This window comes from Oryctolagus cuniculus, chromosome 18 (assembly GCF_051225735.1).
Source record: "Oryctolagus cuniculus isolate XC-2025 breed Fujian yellow rabbit chromosome 18, ASM5122573v1, whole genome shotgun sequence".
In the NCBI taxonomy this organism is placed as follows: Eukaryota; Metazoa; Chordata; class Mammalia; order Lagomorpha; family Leporidae; genus Oryctolagus; species Oryctolagus cuniculus.
In genome coordinates this window covers 73,307,608-73,331,557 of record NC_142884.1, presented here as the reverse complement: position 1 = coordinate 73,331,557, position 23,950 = coordinate 73,307,608, and the positions used below count along the sequence as shown (strand labels likewise).

The 23,950-nt window shown below is 43.9% G+C and overlaps 1 protein-coding gene across 4 annotated transcripts; it reads left to right on the top strand.

Moving 5' to 3' along the window:
- The first annotated feature begins 3,920 nt into the window (after positions 1-3,920).
- Positions 3,921-23,807, top strand: GCSH (glycine cleavage system protein H). 4 transcript variants are annotated; one of them, XR_016224442.1, is made up of 6 exons: positions 3,921-4,194; positions 8,323-8,402; positions 9,963-10,026; positions 17,666-17,737; positions 18,014-18,145; positions 19,010-19,664. XR_016224442.1 is itself a non-coding variant. In NM_001082720.1 (5 exon segments), coding segments are annotated over 5 exon segments (522 nt in total).
- The last annotated feature ends 143 nt before the right edge of the window (positions 23,808-23,950 follow it).

Genomic DNA, 23,950 nt, shown 5'->3' with positions numbered 1-23,950 from the left:
CACAATGCCAGCTGCTGTGCTGGCTCTGTAGTGTGAAACTGTCAGAACTTTGAACATGTCATGTGTACTGCAGGGTCTCTATGAGCATGAGAGACAAAGTCTGCAATGACTCCTAGACCTCTTGGATCGACGCATCGCACACTGGAGCCCTCACCAGGGCTGGTGCTCCTCAGACAATGCTCTGTGAAAGGTCACCACAAAACACACCAAACAGCACAGCAAGGGAGGTTTATTGTCAGGTAGGGGAAACCCGGCAGGCTGCCTCCCCCGTGCACGAGAGAACAGCAGCCTGTACAAGTAGAACAGGGCTTACCTAGGTTTGCAGACCTAAGGAAGTGGGAGCAGCGAATCCCATTAGGATAGCGGTGAAGCGGAACCTGTGATTGCGGCATTTGGTCACTGACTTCTAGCAGGTCAGGCTAGGCTTAGGAAGAGGCGACCATTTTACTAGCGCTCTGGGAATGGCTGGTCTCCACTGGTGATTCCAAAGGTGTGCTGCCGGCTAGCTCCCCAGGCCTCCTTCCAATACACTGCACTTTCGGGGTTGGAACTACTACTGGTGAAACGGCAGCAGAGAAAAGAATACCTCAGGTCTTCTTTGTCTCACATGGAAGAGAAGAATTTCCAAACGGACAAGGCAGAGAGAAAAGCAAAACATATTTAAAACCAAGATTTATTTAAGTCAGACTTCCTTGGTGGAGTGGCCAGGAAGAGGGGCTCCAAGAGAGGCAAAACTCAACCCAACAGGGCTGATGGGAGTGGGGTTTTTAAGCACAATTTTGGGGAAGAAAAAAAACTTGACAATAGTAACAAGGCTGGGACAAAACACATCAAAAGACTTGATCTGTAATCTTATTTGCTCCTTCTGGCTTGCTCATGATAAAATAAAAATGCCATTGGAGGGGTGGGATAGGTAACTTGTTTTTACAGTAAACTGTGAGCTCAGAGGGTTGGAACTGCCACTCCCTTGCTATTCTCATGATAAAAATGGAAGCTCCCAAGGAGTGCAGCAGGTACTTTTGAACTTCTAAAGACAACTTTTGGGAGAAGCAACCATTTTGTACCCTCAGTTTCCACTGGGACCAATCAACTGCCTAATAACCCATTTGACTCCTCAAAGAACCAGTTTTATATGCTCCCCAGGCAATTCCAATGTGCAGTTAGACTAGATAATAGGTGCTCATTTCTGAGAACCACAGATCCACTCAATAAGGGGCTCCCAGGTGTTGGTGTGGATGCACGTACACTCCCTCCATGTTGGGAACAAAGCTGTGAACAGTTTCCTGCACACCCCATCTTGTCCTCCTTCTCACACACCCGTTGGAACACATATATACGTTCCCTGTTCCAAATCCATTGCATGCTTTCCTCTTGACTATGAGAAACCTGACTTTGTTCAAGTAGCCGTCTACCCCTCTGCCCCATGACTCATGGGATGGTGACTTCCAGGGAGACCTTAATTTGTCTTAGGAATAGTAATCCATATCTCTTGGCATTGGTTCAGCATAGCCACATGACCCAGTTTGGCCCAGTGACAAATGAGTGAAGGTCTGAAGGGCGTATTGCTAATGAAGAGACTCACAGAGAGAAACTCAGGCTGCTCACATTTTCTGGTCTAAGATGCCTGGAACTTTAGCAGCTACCTTGACACTATGTGGGAATAATCTAAAAACGGCTGAGAAGAAAAATAAGAGAAACATAGGTGTTTGATGAGGTGTTTAAAGAGCGGACTAAATCAACGCTGATGATGAAAGACTGGATGAAACCTCTGAAATCCTTTTAAGACAGCTGAAGCAGGATCCCACCCTCTGCCCTGACAATTAAACCCCACAGACCCACAAAGCCACATGCCCCAAACAGGGGCTGGTGTTGTGGTGCAGCAGGTTAAGCCGCTACCTGCAATGCCAGCATCCCATACGTCTGTAGGTTCAAGTCCCGGCTGCTCCACTTCTGATCCAGCTCTCTGCCGATGTGCCTGGGAAGGCACTGGAAGATGGCTCAAGTCCTTGGACCCCTGCCCCAATGTGGGGGACCTGGAAGAAGCTCTCGGCTCCTGGCATCAGCCTGGCCTAGCCCCATTTGTGGCCATTTGAGGAGTGAACCAGCTGATGGAACATATCTATCTCTCCTTTTAAATAAATACATAAATCTTAAAAAGAAAGCAAGCAGCCGGCGCCGCGGCTCACTAGGCTAATCCTCCGCCTTGCGGTGCCGGCACACAGGGTTCTAGTCCCGGTCGGGGCGCCAGATTCTGTCCCGGTTGCCCCTCTTCCAGGCCAGCTCTCTGCTGTGGCCAGGGAGTGCAGTGGAGGATGGCCCAAGTGCTTGGGCCCTGCACCCCATGGGAGACCAGGAGAAGTACCTGGATCCTGCCATCGGATCAGCGTGGTGCGCAGGCCCCAGCGCGCCGGCCGCGGTGGCCATTGGAGTGTGAACCAACGGCAAAGGAAGACCTTTCTCCCTGTCTCTCTCTCACTGTCCACTCTGCCTGTCAAAACAAAACAAAACAAGACAAACAAAAACAAAAACAAACAAACAAAAAAAAGCAAGCAAGCAAGAAGGAAAGAAAGAAAAGAATAAAGTAGGGGCTGGGCCAAGCTGAAGCCAGAGTCTAGATCTCAATCCAGGTTTCCCATGTGGGTGGCAAGGACCCAAGCACTTGAGCCATCATCTGCTACCGCCACCCCCAGCTCTGGGCACCCATTAGCAGGAAGCTGAGGAGCTGACCAATGATCCTGTCAGCATGCCACAGTCAGTCAAGTCTACCACTGTCACCTAGCAGCTCCTTAGGCTGCAAACTCCGGGGTGAGCGAAACTTGCCTGGTTTCCAGAGCTTCCTCTGAGAGCAATGCCTTCCAAAGAGGGGCTTTGAGGAGATTTAGAAGACAATGCTTGCCTGGTGCCAGGTCTTACCAGGGGCTCAGAAGGTGCGAACTACTTATTTATTCAGGAGAAGAGGCAGCGTGATAGCCCTTGCAGCCAATGCACAGATGTGCCAGCAGCACCGGATATAAACCAGGCAAAAGTCAGCTCAACAACACTGGGCCCCACACACGCACACCTGCCCTGAAGTGGATCCATGCCAAAGGTGTGCAGTTTGAGGCATTTTCCACACCAGTTTCTCGGCCCACTAGTGCCCACTCCATAAACCTGCCCTGGACATGAGGTCTTTCCTGGAGCAGGGTGCTTTCCTGCCTCATTGGATCCGGATGACGATTTAGGCTTCCCTACGAAGGCCTGTTAGCAGCTGGCCAATTGAGCACAGACCGGTCCACGCTCTCACCTCCTGCTTGCGGGCCTGGTTCGGGTCCGTATGCCACACTGACCCCGGGCCAGTCCTCGCCTCCTGTTCGCTTCTTGGCTGTGTCTGTTACGTTTGGGGGTCCCTGGGCCAAGTTTTGGGATCTGTGAAGTTATAGAAGTGGCCTCGTGGCCTGTTCCCGGTATTTCAAAGTCGGATGAACTGCATTTGTGTCACTCTGACTCTGGCGGGTGCCCACCAATCATCTTTGGGTGGAGTGAATTCTGGCTAGAGCTGGCTTTGAATCCGGCTCGGAGTGATCCTGATCCTCCGTAGAGGGTTGGACCGCATCAACCCAGGAGCCCGGGGACTCAAGGGCACCGGAATGCGGGACCCCAGGAAAGCCACCCTGCTAGCAAAAGTTGTCCCGGCGGTCAGGTCACGCAGCTCTCCACGCGCCTCTCGGGGCAGCTCACCCAGCTCCTCCGCCCCGCCCCCGGGCCCTGGCATCCTCGCCAGGCCCCGCCCCGCAGCGCCAGGCCCCGCCCACCGTCCTGCCTCCGGCCACACACAGGTCCACAACCCCTGCGCGTGGCCCTATCCGAGATCGCTTTTGGCTCAGGAATCCCCGCCCCCGAGCGCTACCCAACCAGACCGGGCCCCGCCCCTCGCCCGGGCCCCGCCGCGCGCGTCCATCCAACTAGCTCGCTTTGGCCTGGGCCGCCCCGCCCCCTCACCCTCCCTGCGCTTCCCGCGGGTCCGGTGGCCCGGTTGCAACGCTGCGACCCTCTGCACCCCTGAGAACATGGCGCTGCGAGTGGCGCGTAGCTTGCGGGCCGCGGCCTGCAGCCTGCTCGCGGCCTCGGCGCCCGCCGCACCCTGCTCGCCTCTGCCCTGGCGGCTGCGGGCGGGCGCCGTCCGGACGCTGCGCACTGGACCCGCTCTGCTCTCGGGTAAGCGCGGCGGGCACGTGGGGGGAGAGCCGGGCACCTGCCAGGCAGCGCCGGACGGGAACCACGGCGGGTCCGGTTGCTGAGCCGCCCGGCGCTGGGAGTCCTCGTTCTGCTGCCGCTTCCCCACCCCCAACTCCCCACCCTTTAGGCGGGAGTGCGGCGACCCTGGCGCCCGGTGCCGGGCTGGGCGGAGGGGCCCGCGGGCAGGCCCGTGGCTTGTCTCGCAAGCTTGCGCCCCGTGAGGGCGAGTGCGGGGCTCTGGTTTACTAAACGGGCTGCCTCTGAGAACTGCGAAGGAGCGTTAGCACAGAAGCACCGGCTAAAAGTGCAGTTTGCACGAGTCCGGGACAGGCATGACCTCGTGTAGGACGAAGCCGGGCTCTGCAGAGGAGGTCCTGCCTCAACCAGCCTGAGTGACCGGGAGACCTGCCCGTGGGTGCCCCTGCACAGTCAGCGCAACGGAGGAAGGAAAGCATAGTTGGATGCTAGAGACACCAGCTGCCCCTGGAGAACTCGGACTCACCTAGATCTGTATGGCCGCCGACTTGCTCCATCATTGGTCAGAAACCTCTTCGGAATAAACTGCCGTTTATTCAAAAGTTTGAAGCATCAAGTTTGCTTCTCCTCTCTTGCTAATTTCAGCTCTATTTATGACAAATATCAATGAATCGCCAATTGGAATGCAGGAGTAATAAAAGAGTTTTAAGTCGGTTTTGTGAATCAGCCTTACACGATCTCTAGCTGTCTGCATTCCTTAGTTAAATATTGCCCAAAATACCAATACCCGTGATCTGTTAGTCACTTAGGGTTTTGTTTTTATATAGCTATTTTATAATTGATACATGATAACGGTATCTTCTATGGGATAGAGTGCACCGATTTATTTATTTGAAAGTCAGAATTAGAGAGGGAGAGGCAGAGGCAGAGAGAGGCTTCTGTCGGCTGGTTTGCTCCCCAAATGGCTGCAGTGGCCAGGCTGAGGTCAGGAGCCAAGAGCTTTATCGGGGTCTCCCACGTGGTTCAGAGGCCAGGTACTTGGGCCGTCTTAGGCTACTTTCCCAGGCACAATGGCAGGGAGCTGAACTGGAAGCAGAGCACCCAGGATGCCAGCACTGCAGGCGGCAGCTCTACCCACCTTCCCCCCCACTGCCTAGTTTTTAATAGCAGACTACAGTTCTCATTCTGGTTCTGCCTCAGGAGCTGTGCGATCTTGGGCAGTCATTTAACTTCTCTGAATTCGTTTTTTTTTTTTCATCAGAAAACTGGGAATGAAGCTCCACCTCACAGAATTGTTAGGATAAATGAAACAATGTAACTGCTACCTATATAGCCTGACCATAGTAAACACACAAATGTTACACTAGATAAAGGATAAGAAAAGTAGGTCAATATTACTATGAAATGTATTTTGTCTAACTTGTAACTTTGAAAGAGGAAAATGCAAAATTTTTATTAATTACAACTCCTAAGTTTCTGAGGCCCAAAACCATATTTTTCAGGGCCGAGGAAGAAAGTAATTATTTACCTAATCTGGCCACTTTTTCCTGTTGGGTCAAGGGTTAAAGGAGAAGCATACTAATCATTGTCTTTAGTCTAGCATGACTAGTTAAAAAAAGACAGGCACTCATTAGAAGCTGAGTGGACCTCTACCTGAGCTTAGTAATGCTGTTGCCATCTCTATGTGGTGGTCACTCACAGACCAAGCTTACTCCTAAAATTATCTCTAGAGTTCAGCAAGATGGCAAGGCCAAAATCAGGGCCATAGTGTCCTCAAAGAGGTCTCTCTTTTTTTTTTTTTTTTTTTTTTTTTTTGACAAGTAGAGTTGCAGACAGTGAGAGAGAGACAGAAAGGAAGGTCTTCTTTCCATTGGTTCACTCCCCAAATGGCCGCTACGGCCTGCGCTGCGCCAATCCGAAGCCAGGAGCCAGGTGCTTCTTCCTGGTCTCCCATGCGGGTGCAGGGGCCCAAGCACTTGGGCCATCCTCCACTGCCCTCCCGGGCCACAGCAGAGAGCTGGAGTGGGAGAGGAGCAACCGGGACTGGAACCCAGCACCCATATGGGATGCCGGTGCTGCAGGCAGAGGATTAAGCAAGTGAGCCACGGCACACCCCCCCCCCCCCCCGGCTTTTTGAGATTTATTTATTTGAAAGTCAGGGTTACAAAGAGAGAGGATAGGTAGAGAGAGATCTTCCATCTAATGGTTCACTCCCCAACTGGCTGCAACAGGCATAGCTATGCCTATCTGAAACCAGGAGCCAGGAGCTTCCTCTGGGTCTCCCATGTGGGTGCAGGGGCCCAAGCACTTGGGCCATCTTCTACTGCTTTCAGGCCATAGCAGAGAACTGGATCAAAAGAAGAGCCGCCGGGACTCGAACCAGAGCCCATGTGGATGGGATGCCAGCACTGCAGACAGTTGTTTACCTGCTTGGCCACAGTGCCGGCCCCAAGGTCATCTATTTATATGACCTACTTTTCATAAGTATATTTGTTTTTACATAATCACATTACTACATTGGTAATGTAATTATGGGTTCTAGAGTATAACAGAAAGAGGGAGAACTGAGAGTTGTAGCCATATACATTTGTTTGCTCAGACCCCCCCTTTGCTCAATAAGTTTTAAAATCTCACTCCTTCCACTTCTGAGTGCTTGTATTTGCTGAGCACTGTAAAATTGGGACTCCAGATGAGAATCAGCCAAACTCTGTTGCTGGCTATATGAACACAGTCTACTTCCTTGGAGAAATGGATCCCTGGGCTTCATGCTGTTCCGTGTTGTGTTTTGTTGGCAAGGGAAGTGCTGCTGCAGGAGCATGCTGGATGGCCCAGGGACCCAGAGGCAGGGAAGAGTTTCTCAGCTGAAATCAGAAATAGTCAGGTGGTAGGTAGAATGTTTCTGTCAGAATGTACTGTACCCAACTTAACCTGAAGTATTCAGTTCTTTGAGGTAGAATGAAGCAAAACAAGTTTCCTTGTGACAGATTTTGCAACTTCTTCCACCGAGGAGCTTAACATTTAGCATTTGATAATGGCTGGAGGTAAGAAAGGGTGAAATTATACAAATTTCCATTCTGCTGCATCAGAGCTGTGACCAAAGCAACTCAATACTATTTTAAGTACAACTATCTTATGAGAAGGGGGAAGAATGAACAAGTAAGGTATACCATAAAATAGTATTTAACAAACATTCTCCTGTTAATTTCTATTGGGCTGTTTCTAGAAAAATGATTGGCTTTCAGAATATGATATACATTTAAGAATAATGCTTTTTTAAAAAATATTATTCTTCCAAAAAAAGTACTTTTTGACATCTTCCCAATGTTGGGCAGTCTGTGAAGAGACAGAGCTCATAAAGTTAGTCAATGTTGTACAGAGCTTGACTTTACCAATTAATGGCTTGGTTCTGAGGTGACTGTTGAGTTGGGATTTTAGTTTTCTTTAATTGATGATAGTTACTTCCTTCAAGGATAGACTTAAATTTGATTACAGCAGAATTTCAAGAATTCAATCAAGTTATTGTTCCAGGAGGTCAGTTTCCTTCTTGTGAAGTTTCACTTAACATCCAAGTTGCAGCAAAGCTCTTTTAGGTCAACTCTACCTAAGGGAATGTTTCTTCTGTTTTAATTAGATCATTTCTTATATGAGTAGTCTTTAAGCTGCCTCTCAATCCTATCAGCTCCATGTCTATTATCAGAGGGATGTTCTTCTGCATTAGTTAAGAATACATTTGAAATGCGCCTTTTTTTTTTTTTTTATGATTCAGGTTAATGTTAAAGCAAATAATTCAATCTTCCAAAGATGCACCAGGTGTTCAAATCAAGCCATCTTTACCTAACTGTTACCACTGTTTACAGGATGTGCTATCTTGATACATGATCCTTGTTCTTTTCCTGGGCACAGTCAGAAAGTTAAACACAACAAATGGGCAAGTCTCACCTTTTGATAGTAGTGATTTCAAAAGTGCTTGTCAAGAAGTGATGCCGGGGAGGGTTGCAGGTGGGAGGGACGTTATGGGGGGCGGGAAGCCATTGTAATCCATAAGCTGTACTTTGGAAATTTATATTTGTTAAGTAAAAGTTAAAAAAAAAGTGATGCCATTTTTCTGAAATAATTGGTTTTCTGTTTTAGTGCGTAAGTTCACAGAGAAACATGAATGGATAACAACAGAAAATGGTATTGGAACAGTGGGAATCAGCAATTTTGCACAGGTATTGGATTGTCTTGAAATATTTATGACAGTCTGCTCTCATGTAATTTTGGATTGTCATTTTTTTTTAATTTTTATTTTATTTTAATTTTTGACAGGCAGAGTGGACAGTGAGAGAGAGAGAGAGAAAGGTCTTCCTTTGCCGTTGGTTCACTCTCCAATGGCCTCCACGGCCGGCGTGCTGCGGCCAGCGCACCGCGCTGATCTGATGGCAGGAGCCAGGTACTTCTCCTGGTCTCCCATGGGGTGTAGGGCCCAAGCACTTGGGCCATCCTCCACTGCACTCCCGGGCCACAGCAGAGAGCTGGCCTGGAAGAGGGGCAACCGGGACAGAATCTGGTGCCCAGAGCGGGACTAGAACCCGGTGTGCCGGCGCCACAAGGCGGAGGATTAGCCTAGTGAGCTGCGGCGCCAGCCATGTTTTAAAAATTATTTATTTTGCCACAGTACTTTGTGCCCCTTTAAAGACCCTTAGAAAAAAATCAATCAGAGGTCAACTAAGTAAAACATTAGTTAGGAAAGTGTGTGGTAATTTAGGAGACAATGAAATGTTAACACTTAAAAGTAGGAAACATGTTATTCAATAAAGAAATGTTTGTTTTATTTTGGGTAATTAAGAAAAGAAAACCAGCAAGCCAGGGGCTGAAGTGTCGCCAGCATTTTGTGCTTTCATTAAGACACTCGTGACCAAGGAAAAGAGAAAACCTAAATAGGCACAGATTACACACAGGGAAAACTTATATTTATCCTGCTTTTCTCTGAATTCCCAGTATGTCCACTGATCCCATACTGACATACTGTAAAACAATGCGAAGCTCAATATAGCATGAGTCACTGGTTTTTCAACTGGATCTTTATGTTGATTGAGACAGTGTGGTAAGGGGATGTTAACTGATGGGAACATGTAAAAGTCCTCGGAAATGGTGGGCTCCCAGGGGTTAGAATCATGGAGAGTTACAAACTGTGAGGGCCAGTGCTGGGCATTTGTGAGATTTTGTCCTTGCCTATTAGCATTTATCTGGGAAAGGATCACTCTATGGAAACAATACACAACATTACAGAACAGTTGTTGTGGGGGTACAAGAGGCTGGAATGCACACCTGATGGAGACAGCACTTCCTCCTAGAGTCCAGGTCTTCAGGGGCTACAAGGCCTGAGGACCATGACTTATAGAGCCAGTGAGTAGGATCTCAGCAAATGCAGGAGGGGTAATGGCAAAAGTAAAAGTGCAGAGGAGGAAAAGCACAAAGTGTGTTTGCCAGATGAGCTAGGAACCTTGATGAAGCACAGTGTTTGTGAAAGTGGGATGGGTCACCACAGCTAATGGGCCACATCTTGCCAGTGGCCCATTTCTTATAGTTCCTGAGTTAATAATTTTGTTGTTGGATTTTGTTTTTTCTTTTTTTTTTTCCTTGACATTTTTGAAGAGTTATAAGGAAAACCAAAGAACAGAGCCCTTCAATTATAAACCATGTACTACTTGAATTATAGGGGACACCATGTTTGACTTGTTCCTGTTTACTGGAAGGGTTTAACTTAAGAGTGTTTTGTTTTTGTTTAGGAAGCTTTGGGAGATGTTGTTTATTGTAGTCTGCCTGAAGTTGGGACAAAATTGAAAAAACAAGGTAAGTGTTTTTTTCTTACCTTGGGATATTTGATTCATGCTATGAGTTTTCTTTGCTGGATGTTTGCCTAGAATCATAACTTGTTTGCATTCAGGATCAGTTAGAGTGCTTTTGAATCAAGTAAAAGAATATTCAAATAAAGGTAGTTTCAAGGTAGGTAAATCCAGCGTGGGTTTAAAGTCATCGAAGACACAGCCTCTTTTCCTGTTTTCTGCCTCTGTCAGAGGTTACAGATGGCACAGAATCTTTATATTCTCAAGTGACAATGTCGTAAAGTAGGAAGGTAGGGATAAGTCCTTATCTCAGGAAGGAACATCCTTATCAGAGGTATAAGACATTTTCATTTCATTTCATGTAAGCTTTACCAACTAAAACTCTTTGGGGATTAGGCATCTAATTTAAGATGTCCGTGTTCCATATTGCAGTACCTGGCTTTGAAACTTGGCTCCTCACTCCAGCTTCCTACTGATATGGACCTTTAGAGACAGTGGTGATGGCTCAAGTGATTGGATTCATGATGCTAATTGGGAGACCTGGATTGAGTTGCTGGCTCTCAGTTTTGGCCTCAACCTAGCCCCCAGCCATTGCAGACAGTTGGGGATGGAACCAGTGGATGGAAGATATTTCTATCTCTGCAAATGGGAAATTTCTGTGCCTCTTATACAAAAACAAAACTCTTCAGTAGACAGATGCTTTTTTTGATTTCTACACCTTAGAGTTTTGTAGGGGAGAGAGGTGCTATTCTTTAACTTCCTTTAAAAGCAGTCACACAGTTTGTGTCATCATTGTGAGACCCATTCATGTTGAGTGATCAGTAGTTTATTCTTATTACCATATAATATTTTACTGTATGGCTAGACCATATTTTAGTCACTATATTGTTGGATTTTTTGTGTTATTTCTAGCTTGTTGCTATTATAAAGAAAACTGCTATAGACATTCTTATGTCTTTTTTCTGAGTGTATGTCTTCTTTTCTGTTGGGTAAGTAAGAGAGTCTTCAAAAAGTTTGTAAGGAAATGGAATTAGAAGATAAAAATAAAATATATAAGCTTCTCTACATAAGGTGTATCAAGCTCAAGATGCTTTAAGTGATGATTTAGTTCATCCCTGTGGGTCCTGGAAATTTAACCATGTGAAAGCAGTCTTTTTTACATTAATTACTGAAGAAAAATGGGTGTCTATTAAGTATTTTTTTTTTCCACAGGCAGAGTGGACAGTGAGAGAGAGAGACAGAGAGAAAGGTCTTCCTTTTGCCGTTGGTTCACCCTCCAATGGCCGCCATGGCCGGTGCGCTGCAGCCAGCGCACCGCGCTGATCCGATGGCAGGAGCCAGGTACTTCTCCTGGTCTCCCATGGGGTGCAGGGCCCAAGTACTTGGGCCATCCTCCACTGCCTTCCCAGGCCACAGCAGAGAGCTGGCCTGGAAGAGGGGCAACTGGGACAGAATCTGGCGCCCCGACCGGGACTAGAACCCGGTGTGCCGGCACCGCAAGGCGGAGGATTAGCCTAGTGAGCCGCGGCGCCGGCCAAGTATTTTTTAAGATTAGGAAACAAAAGAAGTCAGAAGGAACCAAGTCAGGGATGTAAGGTAGACGTCTAATGATTTTCCATTGAGACTATCACAAAGTCGCGCCCTTGTTGATGCAAGAAATGAACAGGAATATTGTTGTGTTGAAGGATTCTGGAATTTTTCTGCTAAACCTTTAGCTTTCTCAAAACTCTCATAATAAGCAGTTGTTACTCTTCTTTGTCTCTCCAGAAAGTCAAAAAGCAAAAGACCTTGAGCATTCCCAAAAACCTGTACCATGATTTTGCTGTTGACCTGTCCATTCTTTTTTGACTGGACCAGTTCAACCTCTTGGTAGCCATTATTGGATTGTGCTTTGTCTTCAGGGTCATACTAGGAATGCCATGTTTCATCTCTTACAATTCTTGATTCTACTTGTTTAAAATTTTTTTTTTTTTTTTTTTTTTTTTTTTTTTGACAGGCAGAGTGGACAGTGAGAGAGAGAAACAGAGAGAAAGGTCTTCCTTTTGCCGTTGGTTCACCCTCCAATGGCCGCCGTGGCCGGCGCACCGCGCTAATCTGATGGCAGGAGCCAGGTGCTTCTCCTGGTCTCCCATGGGGTGCAGGGCCCAAGCACTTGGGCCATCCTCCACTGCACTCCCTGGCCACAGCAGAGAGCTGGCCTGGAAGAGGGGCAACCGGGACAGAATCCAGTGCCCAACCGGGACTAGAACCCGGTGTGCTGGCGCTGCAAGGCAGAGAATTAGCCTAGTGAGCCGCAGCACCGGCCAGTACTTGTTTAAAATTTCTATTGAAAGCTATGCCCTTGTCTGCAGCTGGTCAGAGCACAGCAGTTTTGGCACCCATTGAGTGGGAAATCTCTATTTTTTCTATCAGGATCCTATAAGATGAACCAGTTGAGGTGTCTGTGGTGTTTGCTGTTGTTTGTGCTGTTATTCATCAGTCCTTTTCTACTACAGCATGAACAAGATTAATTTTTTTTCCTTACAAATTAATTTGGCTGGTCTGCTGCTATGAGCTTCGTTTCCATCATCATCCTGTTCCTTCTTAAGATACATTACCCATGGCCAGCGCCGCGGCTCACTAGGCTAATCCTCCGCCTGCGGCGCTGGCACCCCGGGTTCAAGCCCTGGTTGGGGCGCCGGTTCTGTCCCGGTTGCTCCTCTTCCACTCTAGCTCTCTGCTGTGGCCCAGAAAGGCAGTGGAGGATGGCCCAAGTGCTTGGGCCCTGCACCTGCTTGGGAGACCAGGAAGAAGCACCTGTCTTCTGGCTTCAGATTGGAGCAGTGCGCTGGCTGTAGCAGCCATTTTGGGGGTGAACCAACAGAAAGGAAGACTTTTCTCTCTCTCTCTCTCACCGTCTAACTCTGCCTGTAAAAAAAAAAAAAAAAAAAAAAAAAAAAAAAAAAAAAAGATACATTACCCATTTGTAAACTGCTGATTTCTTTGAGGGCACTGTGCTATTATACTTTTTGTAAAGCATCAGTGATTTCACCATTCTTTCACCCAAGCTTCACCATTCATTTTAATGTTTGTTCTGACTTCAATCTTAGCAGAATTCATATAGTGTCAGTTATAATGGCTCTTTTCAAACTGATGTCTTATTTTTCTTAGTGCCTCAAACTGTGTTCTGGGCAGATGTATTATAACAAATTAGTATGGTTTATTTTGGTGAAAAAAAAATAGTGACATCTATGTGTAATTCTTTTTTTTTTTTTTTTGGACAGGCAGAGTGGATAGTGAGAGAGAGAGACAGAGAGAAAGGTCTTGCTTTTTGCTGTTGGTTCACCCTCCAATGGCCACCATGGCTGGCACGCTGTGGCCGGCGCACCACGCTGATCCGATGGCAGGAGCCAGGTGCTTCTCCTGGTGTCCCATGGGGTGCAGGGCCCAAGCACTTGGGCCATCCTCCACTGCCTTCCCAGGCCACAGCAGAGAGCTGGCCTGGAAGAGGGGCAACCGGGACAGAATCTGGCGCCCCGACCGGGACTAGAACCCGGTGTGCCGGCGCCGCTAGGCGGAGGATTAGCCTATTGAGCCGCGGCACCGGCATTTTTTTTTTTTTTGTTAGGCAGAGTGGATAGTGAGAGAAAAAGGTGTGTAATTCTTTCACAGTACACACTTTCCACATGAAATTTTTGAAGACTCCTCATATGTAGGAGTACAGTTTTTAGGTGCTGTTTAATATATGTTTTACTTAATAAAAACATTCTATTTTGCAAAATGGTTGTACTATTTACATTCTGACCAGTAATATGAGAGAGTTCTAGTTGTTGCAAATCTCATTTGGTTTTAACTTAGATTTCCTTAGTGGGAAATTGTTGCAGACCCTTCCATGTCCTTTTTGCTACTCTCATCTTTTTCTGGTAAGTTTTCTATTCAAAGCTTTTACCAGGTTTTTTAACTGGATTGTATTTTACCTTTGATTTTTAAAAAAATAAATACATAAAATATTCTGAATTCAAATCTTTTGGATATACTTGTATATTTTGTTGTAGTTTGCAGTTCTGCCTTTTCATTTTTTTAAAGATGATTTATTTATTTACTTGAATGTCAGAATTACACAGAAAAGGAACGGCAGGTCTTCCATCTGCTGGTTCACTCCCCAATTGGCCACAAGGGCTGCAGCTGTGCCAATCCGAAGCCAGGAACCAGGAGCTTCCTCTGGGTCTCCCATGCGGGTGCAGGCGCTCAAGGACTTGGGCCATCTTCTACTGCTTTCCCAGGCCATAGTAGAGAGCTGGATCAGAAGTGGAGCAACTGGGACTCGAACTGGCACCCATATGGGATGTCGGCACTGAAGGCAGCAGCTTTACCCGTTATGCTGCATCACCGGCCCCATGTTTTTTTTTTTTTTTTGAAGATTTATTTATTATTTTTTATTATTACACAGAGAGAGAAGGAGAGGCATCGAGAGGTCTTCCATCCGCTGGTTCATGCCCCAGTTGGCCACAATGGCTGGAGCTGTGTCGATCCGAAGGCAGGGGCCAGGAGCTTCTTCCAGGTTTCCCATGCGAGTGCAGGGGCCCAAACACTTGGGCCATCTTCTACTGCTATCCCAGGCCATAGCAGAGAGCTGGATTGGAAGTGGAGCTGCCAGGAGGCGAACTGGCGCACATATGGGATGCTGGCACTGCAGGTGGTAGCATTACTCACTACATCACAGTGCTGGTCCCTGCCTTTTCATTTTTTACAAGGATTTATCTATTTGAAGGAATTGCAGAGAAAGAGAGAGATTTTTATCTGCTGGTTCACTCCCCAGATGGTTGCAATGGTTAGGGCTGGGCTTCTTCCAGTTCTCCCACGTGGGTGACAGAGCCTCTTGGGCCATCTTCTGCTGCTTTTCCCAGCCCATTGTTAGCAGAGGTCTAGATTACAAGTGGAGCAGCCAGGACAGAAACTGACACCCATATGGGATGCCAGTGTTGCAGCTGGAGGTTTTACCTGCCATCCCACAATGCTGGCTGCCATTTAACTGTTCTTCAGAAACTTTTAGTAAGTTCAACTTATTAATGTTTTTGTTTATGTATAGAACGTTTTCTTTAGGAAATCTTGGTCTAGATTCACATTTCCCAGCTTCTCTCCCCAGTGGCATGGGGCACTGTGGGATATTTAAATGTGCAAATCTGATGCAAGCTAATTGCTCATTGGAGTTCACAGTTTCAGTATTAGATTCCACTATATTACTTTGGATTACTTTTGAATAATCCAAAGAAAAGTGGAATATCAGATAGTGGTAGTTGTATTCATTCTGAGGTTTAATCTTGTGTCATTACTTTACCTTTAGCATTTCTCTCTGTGACTGATTATTTATTTGAAAATATCTTTATTTCATTTTCATTCTTGAAGGATTTTTTTTTTTTTTTTTTGCTATATAGAGATTAGACAGACTCTGCTTCTTTTTAGTCCCCTGCTCTGGCACTTTAAAGTTTTCATTCCATTGGTGACTGGCCTTGATTTTTGCAGATAAGATGCTGGCCATCCTTCTTGTCTTTCTTCTCAAGCATATGTTATTTTCCTGAGTGCTGAGTTTTTAGCAGTTTGACTATAACTTTTTTTTATTATTTTATTTATTTGACAGGTAGAGTTATAGACAGTGAGAGAGAGAGACAGAGAGATAGGTCTTCCTTTCGTTGGTTCACTCCCCAAATGGCCACTATGGCTGGTGCTGCGCCGATCCTAAGCCAGGAGCCAGGTGCTTCTTCCTGGTCTCCCATGTGGGTGCAGGGGCCCAAGCACTTGGGCCATCCTCCACTGCCCTCCCGGGCCACAGCAGAGAGCTAGAATGGAAGAGGAGCAACCAGGACTAGAACCCGGCACCCATATGGGATGCTGGCGCCACAGGCAAAGGATTAACCAAGTGAGCCACGGCGCCAGCCCCAGTTTGACTATAACTTACGTAGTTGTGATCTGCTATCTATGTATCTTGATTGGGCTGTGCTGAGCTTCATTTTTGTTTACCAAATTTGGAGATTTTTTTTAGTCGTATTCCTTCAATTTATTCCCTTCTCCATTGTCTCTTCTCTGAATCCAGTTTGTCAGGTTGCTTGATACTGTCCCAAAGACCCAAGATTCTTTTCTTTTTTCTTAAAGTAATTTTAAGAAAAGGCAGAGACAGTGAGCAAGTGTGCTTCTGTCTTCTATCTGCTGATTCACTCCCCTGATGTCTTCAACAGGAACCTGGGAGCTGGGAACTCAACCCAGGTCTTCCAGTTGCCTGAGCCATTACCACTGCCTCTCAGGGTCTGCAGTAGCAGGAACATGGAGTCAGGAGCCAGAGCCAAGAATTGAACCCCGGGCATTCTGATCTGGAACATGGGCGTCTTAACTAACCACCAGGCCAGACACCTGCTCCAAGTCTGTCTTTAAATTTTTCTTTAGATCAGCTAATTTTTAGTTAATCTTTCTTAACATATGCTGATCCTTTCTTGTACAGCTTATAGTCTGTTATTAATGCTGTCCACTAAATTTTTAAAGATATTATGCTTTCCAGTCCTGGAATATCCATTTAAAAAATTATACAGGGATTATCTCAAATGTTCACTCATGAAGATGATCTTTTTCTTAAAGTCTTTGAACACATTTATAATAACTACTTTAAGTTTCCCTATAATTCCAGCATACAGGCCATCTGAGATTTGTTTCTCTGTACTTTTTCTCTTGACCATGGCTCACTTACTAGTATTTCAGTCCTCAATTTCTAGCCACTGTGGCAGCCCCACACTCCATCCTATAGCTCCTTAAGCAAGGAAGGGTATGGTTTTCTGTTTGTGTTCTAGTTACCTTGTGCTCTTCAGGTGGGACAAAACTGTCAGGTGACAAATTGTATAATGAAGATCTCACCCAGTTTACTTCCCATCTTTCAAGGTTTGGCTGTGATAAACAACAAAAAATTTTTTTGTATTTTCATTTCCTTTGAAAGGCAGAGAGAGACAGGAAGATGTTTCATCCTCTGGTTCACTTCCTAAATGGCCAGAACAGCCAGGGCTGTGCCACATGGAAGCCAGAAGCTTAGAACTCAATCTGAGTGTCTTATTGGGTAGAGGGGACCCCAGTAATTGAGCCATCATCTACTCTCACTCAGGGTGCATGCTGGTAGAAGGCTGCAATCAGAAGTGAAGCCAGGGGCCCGTGCTGTGGTGTAAGGCCCTGGCTAACGGCACTGGCATTCCATACGGGCACCAGTTCGAGTCCTGGCTGCTTCACTTCCAGTCCAGCTCTCTGCTATGGCCAGGGAAAGCAATAGAAGATGGCCCAAGCCCTTGAGCCCCTGCACCCGTATGGGAGACCTGGAAGAAGCTCCTGGCTCCTGGCTTCAGATTGGCCCGGCTCTGGCCACTGCAGCCATTTGGAGAATGAACCAGTGGATGGAAGACTTTCTCTTTGCCTCTGCCTTTCAAGTTAATAAATTAAAAAAAAAAAAAAAAAAAAAAAAAAAAAGTGAAGTTAGGACTGAAACCAAGCACTCTGATATGAGATACAGGTGTCCCAAGCAGCACCTTAACAGCTTCACCAAATGCCCAATCCTTGATTCCTTTTTGGTCATTCTGTAACACCATCATATAATTGTTTTTTGTATTTTGCTGAGATTTTATCTTTGTTATCTGCAGGAAGATGTTCTGATATGAGGTACATCATCATTACTGGAACCTTCTAAAGTTTTCATTTTTTTCTGAGCCACAGTAAGTTGAAAGTTGAGTTTCACTGAATGTAAGCATATCTGATATATTCAGGGGCATCACCACACATTGTTCACTGTGTCTAGAACAGACAGGGCCACATTACTGAGGATAGTTTGTCCTTCTCATAAGCGACATGAGCATGACAAAACCTATGGTTTTATTTTTAAAGAAATTTAGAATTTCTTTTTATCATGACTGGATGAGAAATGCCCAATTCTCCATATTTTGTATTTTTTAGTCACTGATTTTTATATTTTCTTTAAATTTTCCTTTTAGATGAATTTGGTGCCTTGGAAAGTGTGAAAGCTGCTAGTGAACTCTATTCTCCTCTATCAGGAGAAGTAACTGAAATTAATGAAGCCCTTGCAGAAAACCCAGGACTTGTCAACAAATCTTGTTACGAAGATGGTAAGTTGTTGCCAGGAATTTTTCAAGGGATTACTGCTATAGGTCACATTTAATCCAGAGTTCAAAGCATGCTTAGTTAATTGTGCTTTCAATCTCTATGTCTTAGTTACTAGAAACGTTCTTTAAAAAACAAAACAGAGATTAGCTTAGTACTAAGATCTGAGAATAAAAGCTTTGGTTTATATGGCAAAATTCTTAGATCCATAGTTTTGGGTTCCTTGGTTGTTAGGGTATAAACACCTGAAAAGTATCTCTTCAGACATAAAGCATCTGTTCAAGTCATGTAAAATAGGTGGTAATAAAGTATGTTGCATTGATTTATGGTTTTCTTACATTTTCATCCTTATGACTTTGTGAGGTAGGCTAAACAGCGGTTGTCTCCATTTTTTTTTTTTTTTTTTTTAATATGAATCAAAGCCTCCAGAGAATTTATCTGTCAGGGTCACAGCCAAGAAATGACTAAACTGGTACTGATTGCAGTTCTTTTGTTTGTCACCTAACCCTTGTAACTCTTTCCTGTGGTTTCTATGACCTTTAACCTTAATAGTTACAGTGTTGGTATTCCTTTTGCTAAAGAAAGATATACCTGCTCTTGTATCTTTTGTATGTTTGTTTATGTCCTATTTAAAGATTTAAATGCCATTTGTTGATGCTTGTACAACCTAAGAGTTCTTAATGTATTGGGGCTGTAATTTTCAGATGATTAAAAATCACGTTTAAATGTTCCATGAACAGATAATCAATGGTATATGTAGAGAAAAATAGGTTACTTTTGAGACACTAAGGAATTTGTTTTACATTTTTAATAAGTTTAACTTATTTTAAAATGGTAATTTGGAAAATAAGATTATTTTTTGGTTGCAGGTTGGCTGATCAAGATGACACTGAGTAACCCTTCAGAACTAGATGAACTAATGAGTGAAGAAGCCTATGAGAAATACATAAAATCTATTGAGGAATGAAAGTGGAACCCTTACATGAACTAGTATGGAATAACTTAATCCAGCACAGTTATCTCTTAAATTAGTGGCGGACAGGACTTAAAATAGCAACTTTTAGCAATCTTGATGGAAGAAATACCACTTTCAACTCTGCTACTGGAAGAAAATATACCCTAACTTTGTAATGATTGCAGAAAAAACTCAATATGCATCTTTTTCACAGTACCTTGTGATTTTTATAGTAGGCCCTAGGCACTGGTATTCAGAATACATGAAGTTATCTGTGGTAAAAACTAGTTTTACAAATAATGTAATTCAAGGATAACATTGTTATCTTAAGCCTTATGTAATATTGTAACTTGCTTATACTCATCCCTGGTTTGGGGTCAAAATATGTAATGATCTTTCCATTGGAAGTAACTGGGAATACACAACAGTTTTTGTTAGTTGCAGTGCCAGAGAAAGAACAATACTATCTTAATTTTTGCAATATGCTGCATTTGCTGGTGCTGTTGTATGCAGTGAAGGAGCAGCTCTACAGCAAAATAAGAAACATAAATAAATTTTCAACTTCCTCATATCATGTTTTGATGTTAATATTTGATTAAGTGACTTGGCTAGTATCTATGAAGATGCTAATTTTAACTTATAGAAAGTTATGTTTTAAAAGAAAGTTTAAACTGTAACAATGAAAGGTTCCAAGAAATGTCTCCTTTTAGTTGCAAATTAATTCTGGTAGAATCAAACACTTGTCATCTTTAATATAGGCAAAAAGAAATCACTGACTTTTCATCACACTAGATTAAAAATGAGAAGAGGAAAAACAAGGAAATGTGAACCTTTTTTTGATCAGCATAGCACATGGTATTCTTAAGAAGTGAAACCATATACAGGTTTCTACTTAAGTCATGGGAACAGAGGTGGCCATGCAGCAAGGGCCTGTGAGCTGCAACACTGAGTCAACCACTGCTTAGTTAGGGTGCCAAATGTTATTTTCAAGTGGTTAATATGTAGGGCATACTTACTGTCTCTAAGTTAGTCAACCATAACAGTTTTAGGGGCTGGGTTAAATACATATACAAATAAATAGATATTCATACACACAAAGCAGGAGCTAACTCCTGTATCATTTTCCTAGTTACTATAGAAAAAGGGTGATATTCAGATATTACCACCTCTGGTGGTAAACAAATAGCAAATATGAGAACTTGGAAGTAGGAAGGTAAATAACATGCACATATTCTCAGCTCTTTAGCAAAAGAAAGCATCCTTCCAGGAGTGTCCTAATGGCCACATCACGGCTGGACTGTACATCTGTACTCTTAACAATAGAGTATCCAGATAATTGTCTCCCTATTTGAGTAATTATTAATTGGGTTAACTAATCCCTCTGCTTTAGAAATATACAAGTCACACATAATCTGTCCCCAAAATCAGCATAGTAATTATATAAATTTACCTTTTTGTTTTGAAGGTGATCTCTTATATTGCTTTGCCCAAGCTAGGTAAGACACCCATTACTACCACCATTTCTCAGAAAGGTGATAGGGACAGTAAGTGATTTAATAGTTGCATGTTAAATGTGGAGTGCTACATTTCCTAGTCTACTCTTTATCATCCCTAGGCATATGTTACTCTAAATTAAATAGGAGTGTTTGGCACTGCACTTAGAAAATTAGGTTCCCACATTAGAGTGCCTGGGTTTGACTCCCAGCTCCCAACTCCAGCTTCCTGTCTCCCTGGGAGACAGCAGGCCAGTTGTCAAGTTCCTGCCACTCATGTGGGAGACCTGGATTGAGTTCCCACTTTTGGCCTCCTGACTATTGGGATTTCAGGAGTGTAGTGAACCAATGGATGGGAGCATGCTCTCTTTGTGTCTCAATTTAAAATTTAAAATAAATACCTCTAAAAAAATACTTAAGTATTCTCCTTTTTTCTGGTTAATTTTTTCAAAAATCCAGCTCTTCATTTCATAGGTTTTCATATGTTGTGTTGTCATTAAATTCATTTCTAGAAATTTTCTACTTCCTCTTTGATTTTTTTCTATGACCCACTCTTCAGGAGCATGTTATTCATTCTCCATGTGTTTGCACATTTTCTAGTTTTTTTTTTTTTTTTTTTTTAAGAATTTAAGTTGTTAATTTCTAGTTTCAGCCTATTGTGGTCAGAAAAGATAAATGGTATGATTCAAATTTTCTTGAATTTATTGAGACTTGCTTTATGGCCTAATATATTGTCTATCCTATATAAAGTTCCATGCAATGATGAAAAGAATGTGTATTCTGTACCTGTAGGAGGAACTGTTCTGTTGATAACAATTAGGTCCATTTGGTCAGTCGTATAAACTAGCTGTTTGATTTTCTGTCTAGTTGATCTGTCTGTTTATGAGAGTGGAGTGTTGAAGTCCGCCATTATTGTACTGGAGTCTGTGACTTTTAAATGCCCAGATGCCCTGGCATTGGGTGCATATGTTTACTATAGTTACATGATGCCCTTTTTTGTCTCTCTTAACAGGTTTTGTGCTAAAGTCTATTTTGTCTGATATTGACATGGCTATTTCTGCTATAGTTAAATGATGCCCTTCTTTGTCTCTCTTAACAGGTTTTGTGCTAAAGTCTATTTTTGTCTGATATTGACATGGCTATTTCTGCTTGTTTTTGCTTTCCATTAGCATGAAATATCTTTTTCCATCCTTTCACTTTGAATCTATGTATATCTTTTTGGTGAGGTGTGTTTTTTGTCTTTTAATCCATTAAGTCAGTCTGTATCTTTTAATAGAAGAATTCAGGCCATTTACATTCAGAGTTATTATTGATAAATAATGACTAGGTCCTGCCGTTTTTCCATAAGTATTCCTGTTGTTTGTTTTGGATTTCCTTTGTATTTTTACCAGGAGATTTTCTACCTTCATATTCTTTCATAATGATGACTATCTTTCTCTATTTCTGGGTGTAGTACATCCTTTAGTACCATTTGTAAGGCTAGATGAGTGGTGACAAATTTTCAATTTGTTTTGGAAGGTCTTTATTTCACCTTCATTTATAAATGCTGGGTACAGTATTCTGGGTTGAATTTTACAGTTACTGGTGAATTAAGCCTATGATTATAGAGGGGATTAAAATTATGTCTTTGCAAAAATTAAAGAAAAAAGGAAGAGGGGGAGTGAGGGAAGGAAGTATGGTTATCATCTTAGAACAGTACCTATGAAATACATGAAATCTCTTTATATTTATAAAAATTAAACAAATACTTAATGTTCTGGGGCAGTGTTATGGTATAGCAGGTAAAACCACTGCCTGCAATGCCAGCATCTCATATGGTTGCTGGTTTGTGTCCAGATGCTCCACTCCTGATCAAGCTTCCTGCTAATGGCCTGAAAAAGCAGCAGAGGATGACCCAAGTGCCTTGGCCCCTGCACCCATGTGGGAAACTTGGATGAATTTCCTGGCTCCTGGCTTCAGTCTAGCCCAGCCCAGGGCATTGTAGCCACCTGGGGAGTGAACCAGTGGATGGAAGAGCTCTCTCTCCCTCTCTCTCTAACTCTGACTCTCAAATAAATAAATCTTTTTTAAAAAGTACATAAGTGGGAATTTTGTGGTGGAAAAGACAAAATGTTCTAAAAGTGGGAAGCAGCAATGACTTCTGGAGTAGAAACACAACAGTGGTTGGAGTTTCTGAAAGACACAGGCAATTTTTTCCCCCATCTCTTCTCAGAGATACTTGCTCTGTAACACCCACTCTAAGACCTTATAAAGAGCAGACCACGCCAACTTGTTCTTTCACTCCTGGCTCCAGATTAGCATGGCTCCGGCCATTGTGGCCATTTGGGGAGTGAACCAGTGGATGGAAGACCTTTCTCTCTCCCTCTCTGTAGCTCTACTTCTCAAATAAGTAAATAAAATCTTTTAAAATTATGCTAACTCTTAAGTCTGCCTTCCATACTGCTCTCAACAATCACTGCAATCGTTCAGACCCAGCCACTCCTAGGAGCCATCCATCCTCAGAGAGGGCCCTTTGCACTGAGATTGAATTTCTCTTCCTGCCCTGTAATAAGGCTGTACTACTGACTATCTACCTGCCTATCTTTTTTCCCTTTAAGTGTATTTTATTGGATCATTTGGTATGTGAATTAATTCATCACTGCATAGGCTAGTGCCTTAGCTCTAACCCTCTTAATAAAATGTAAACAGCTATGTCATGTAATTAATAAAGCTGCATCTTGCCTTAATACAAAAAAACAGCTTTTATTTGCCAGAGCAGTTTAAGGTTCACAGCAAAACTGACTATGAAGCAGAGGTCTCATATACCCCTCCCCCTTATCTTTATATTTTTGAAATATTCCCTTTTGCTATTTGAGGTTTTATTCTACTAGAGTTTCTGGTAGCTTTGCCCAGTCTATATTGGCTTGCTTTATAAACATGACTGGAGGGGGCCAACACGGCTTAGCAGATTAAGCTGCTGCCTGTGATGCCAGCATCCCATGAGTGCCAATTCATAAGTCCCAGCTGCCTGCTAATGGCCTAGGAGAGCAGCAGGAGATGGCCCAGGTACATGGGCCTCTGCACTGACATGGGAGACCTGGAAAAAGCTCCTGGTTCTTGGGTTTAGACCGGTCCAGCTCCAACTGTTGTGGCCATTTGGGGAATGAATGAGTGGATAAAGGTATCTCTCTTTCTCTGTGTGTAAACTCTGCCTTTCAAATAAAAATATCTTGAAACAAACCGTGACTGGCCAAACATGTTTGTCCTTAGCATTCCTGCTCCCAGGCTGTCAGACTTGAACTGCTAAATGTCAACAGTGATTACCAACAGATTTCAAACTGGGATGAGCCGGCAACTTCCACATGTACTTACAAGAGTATACT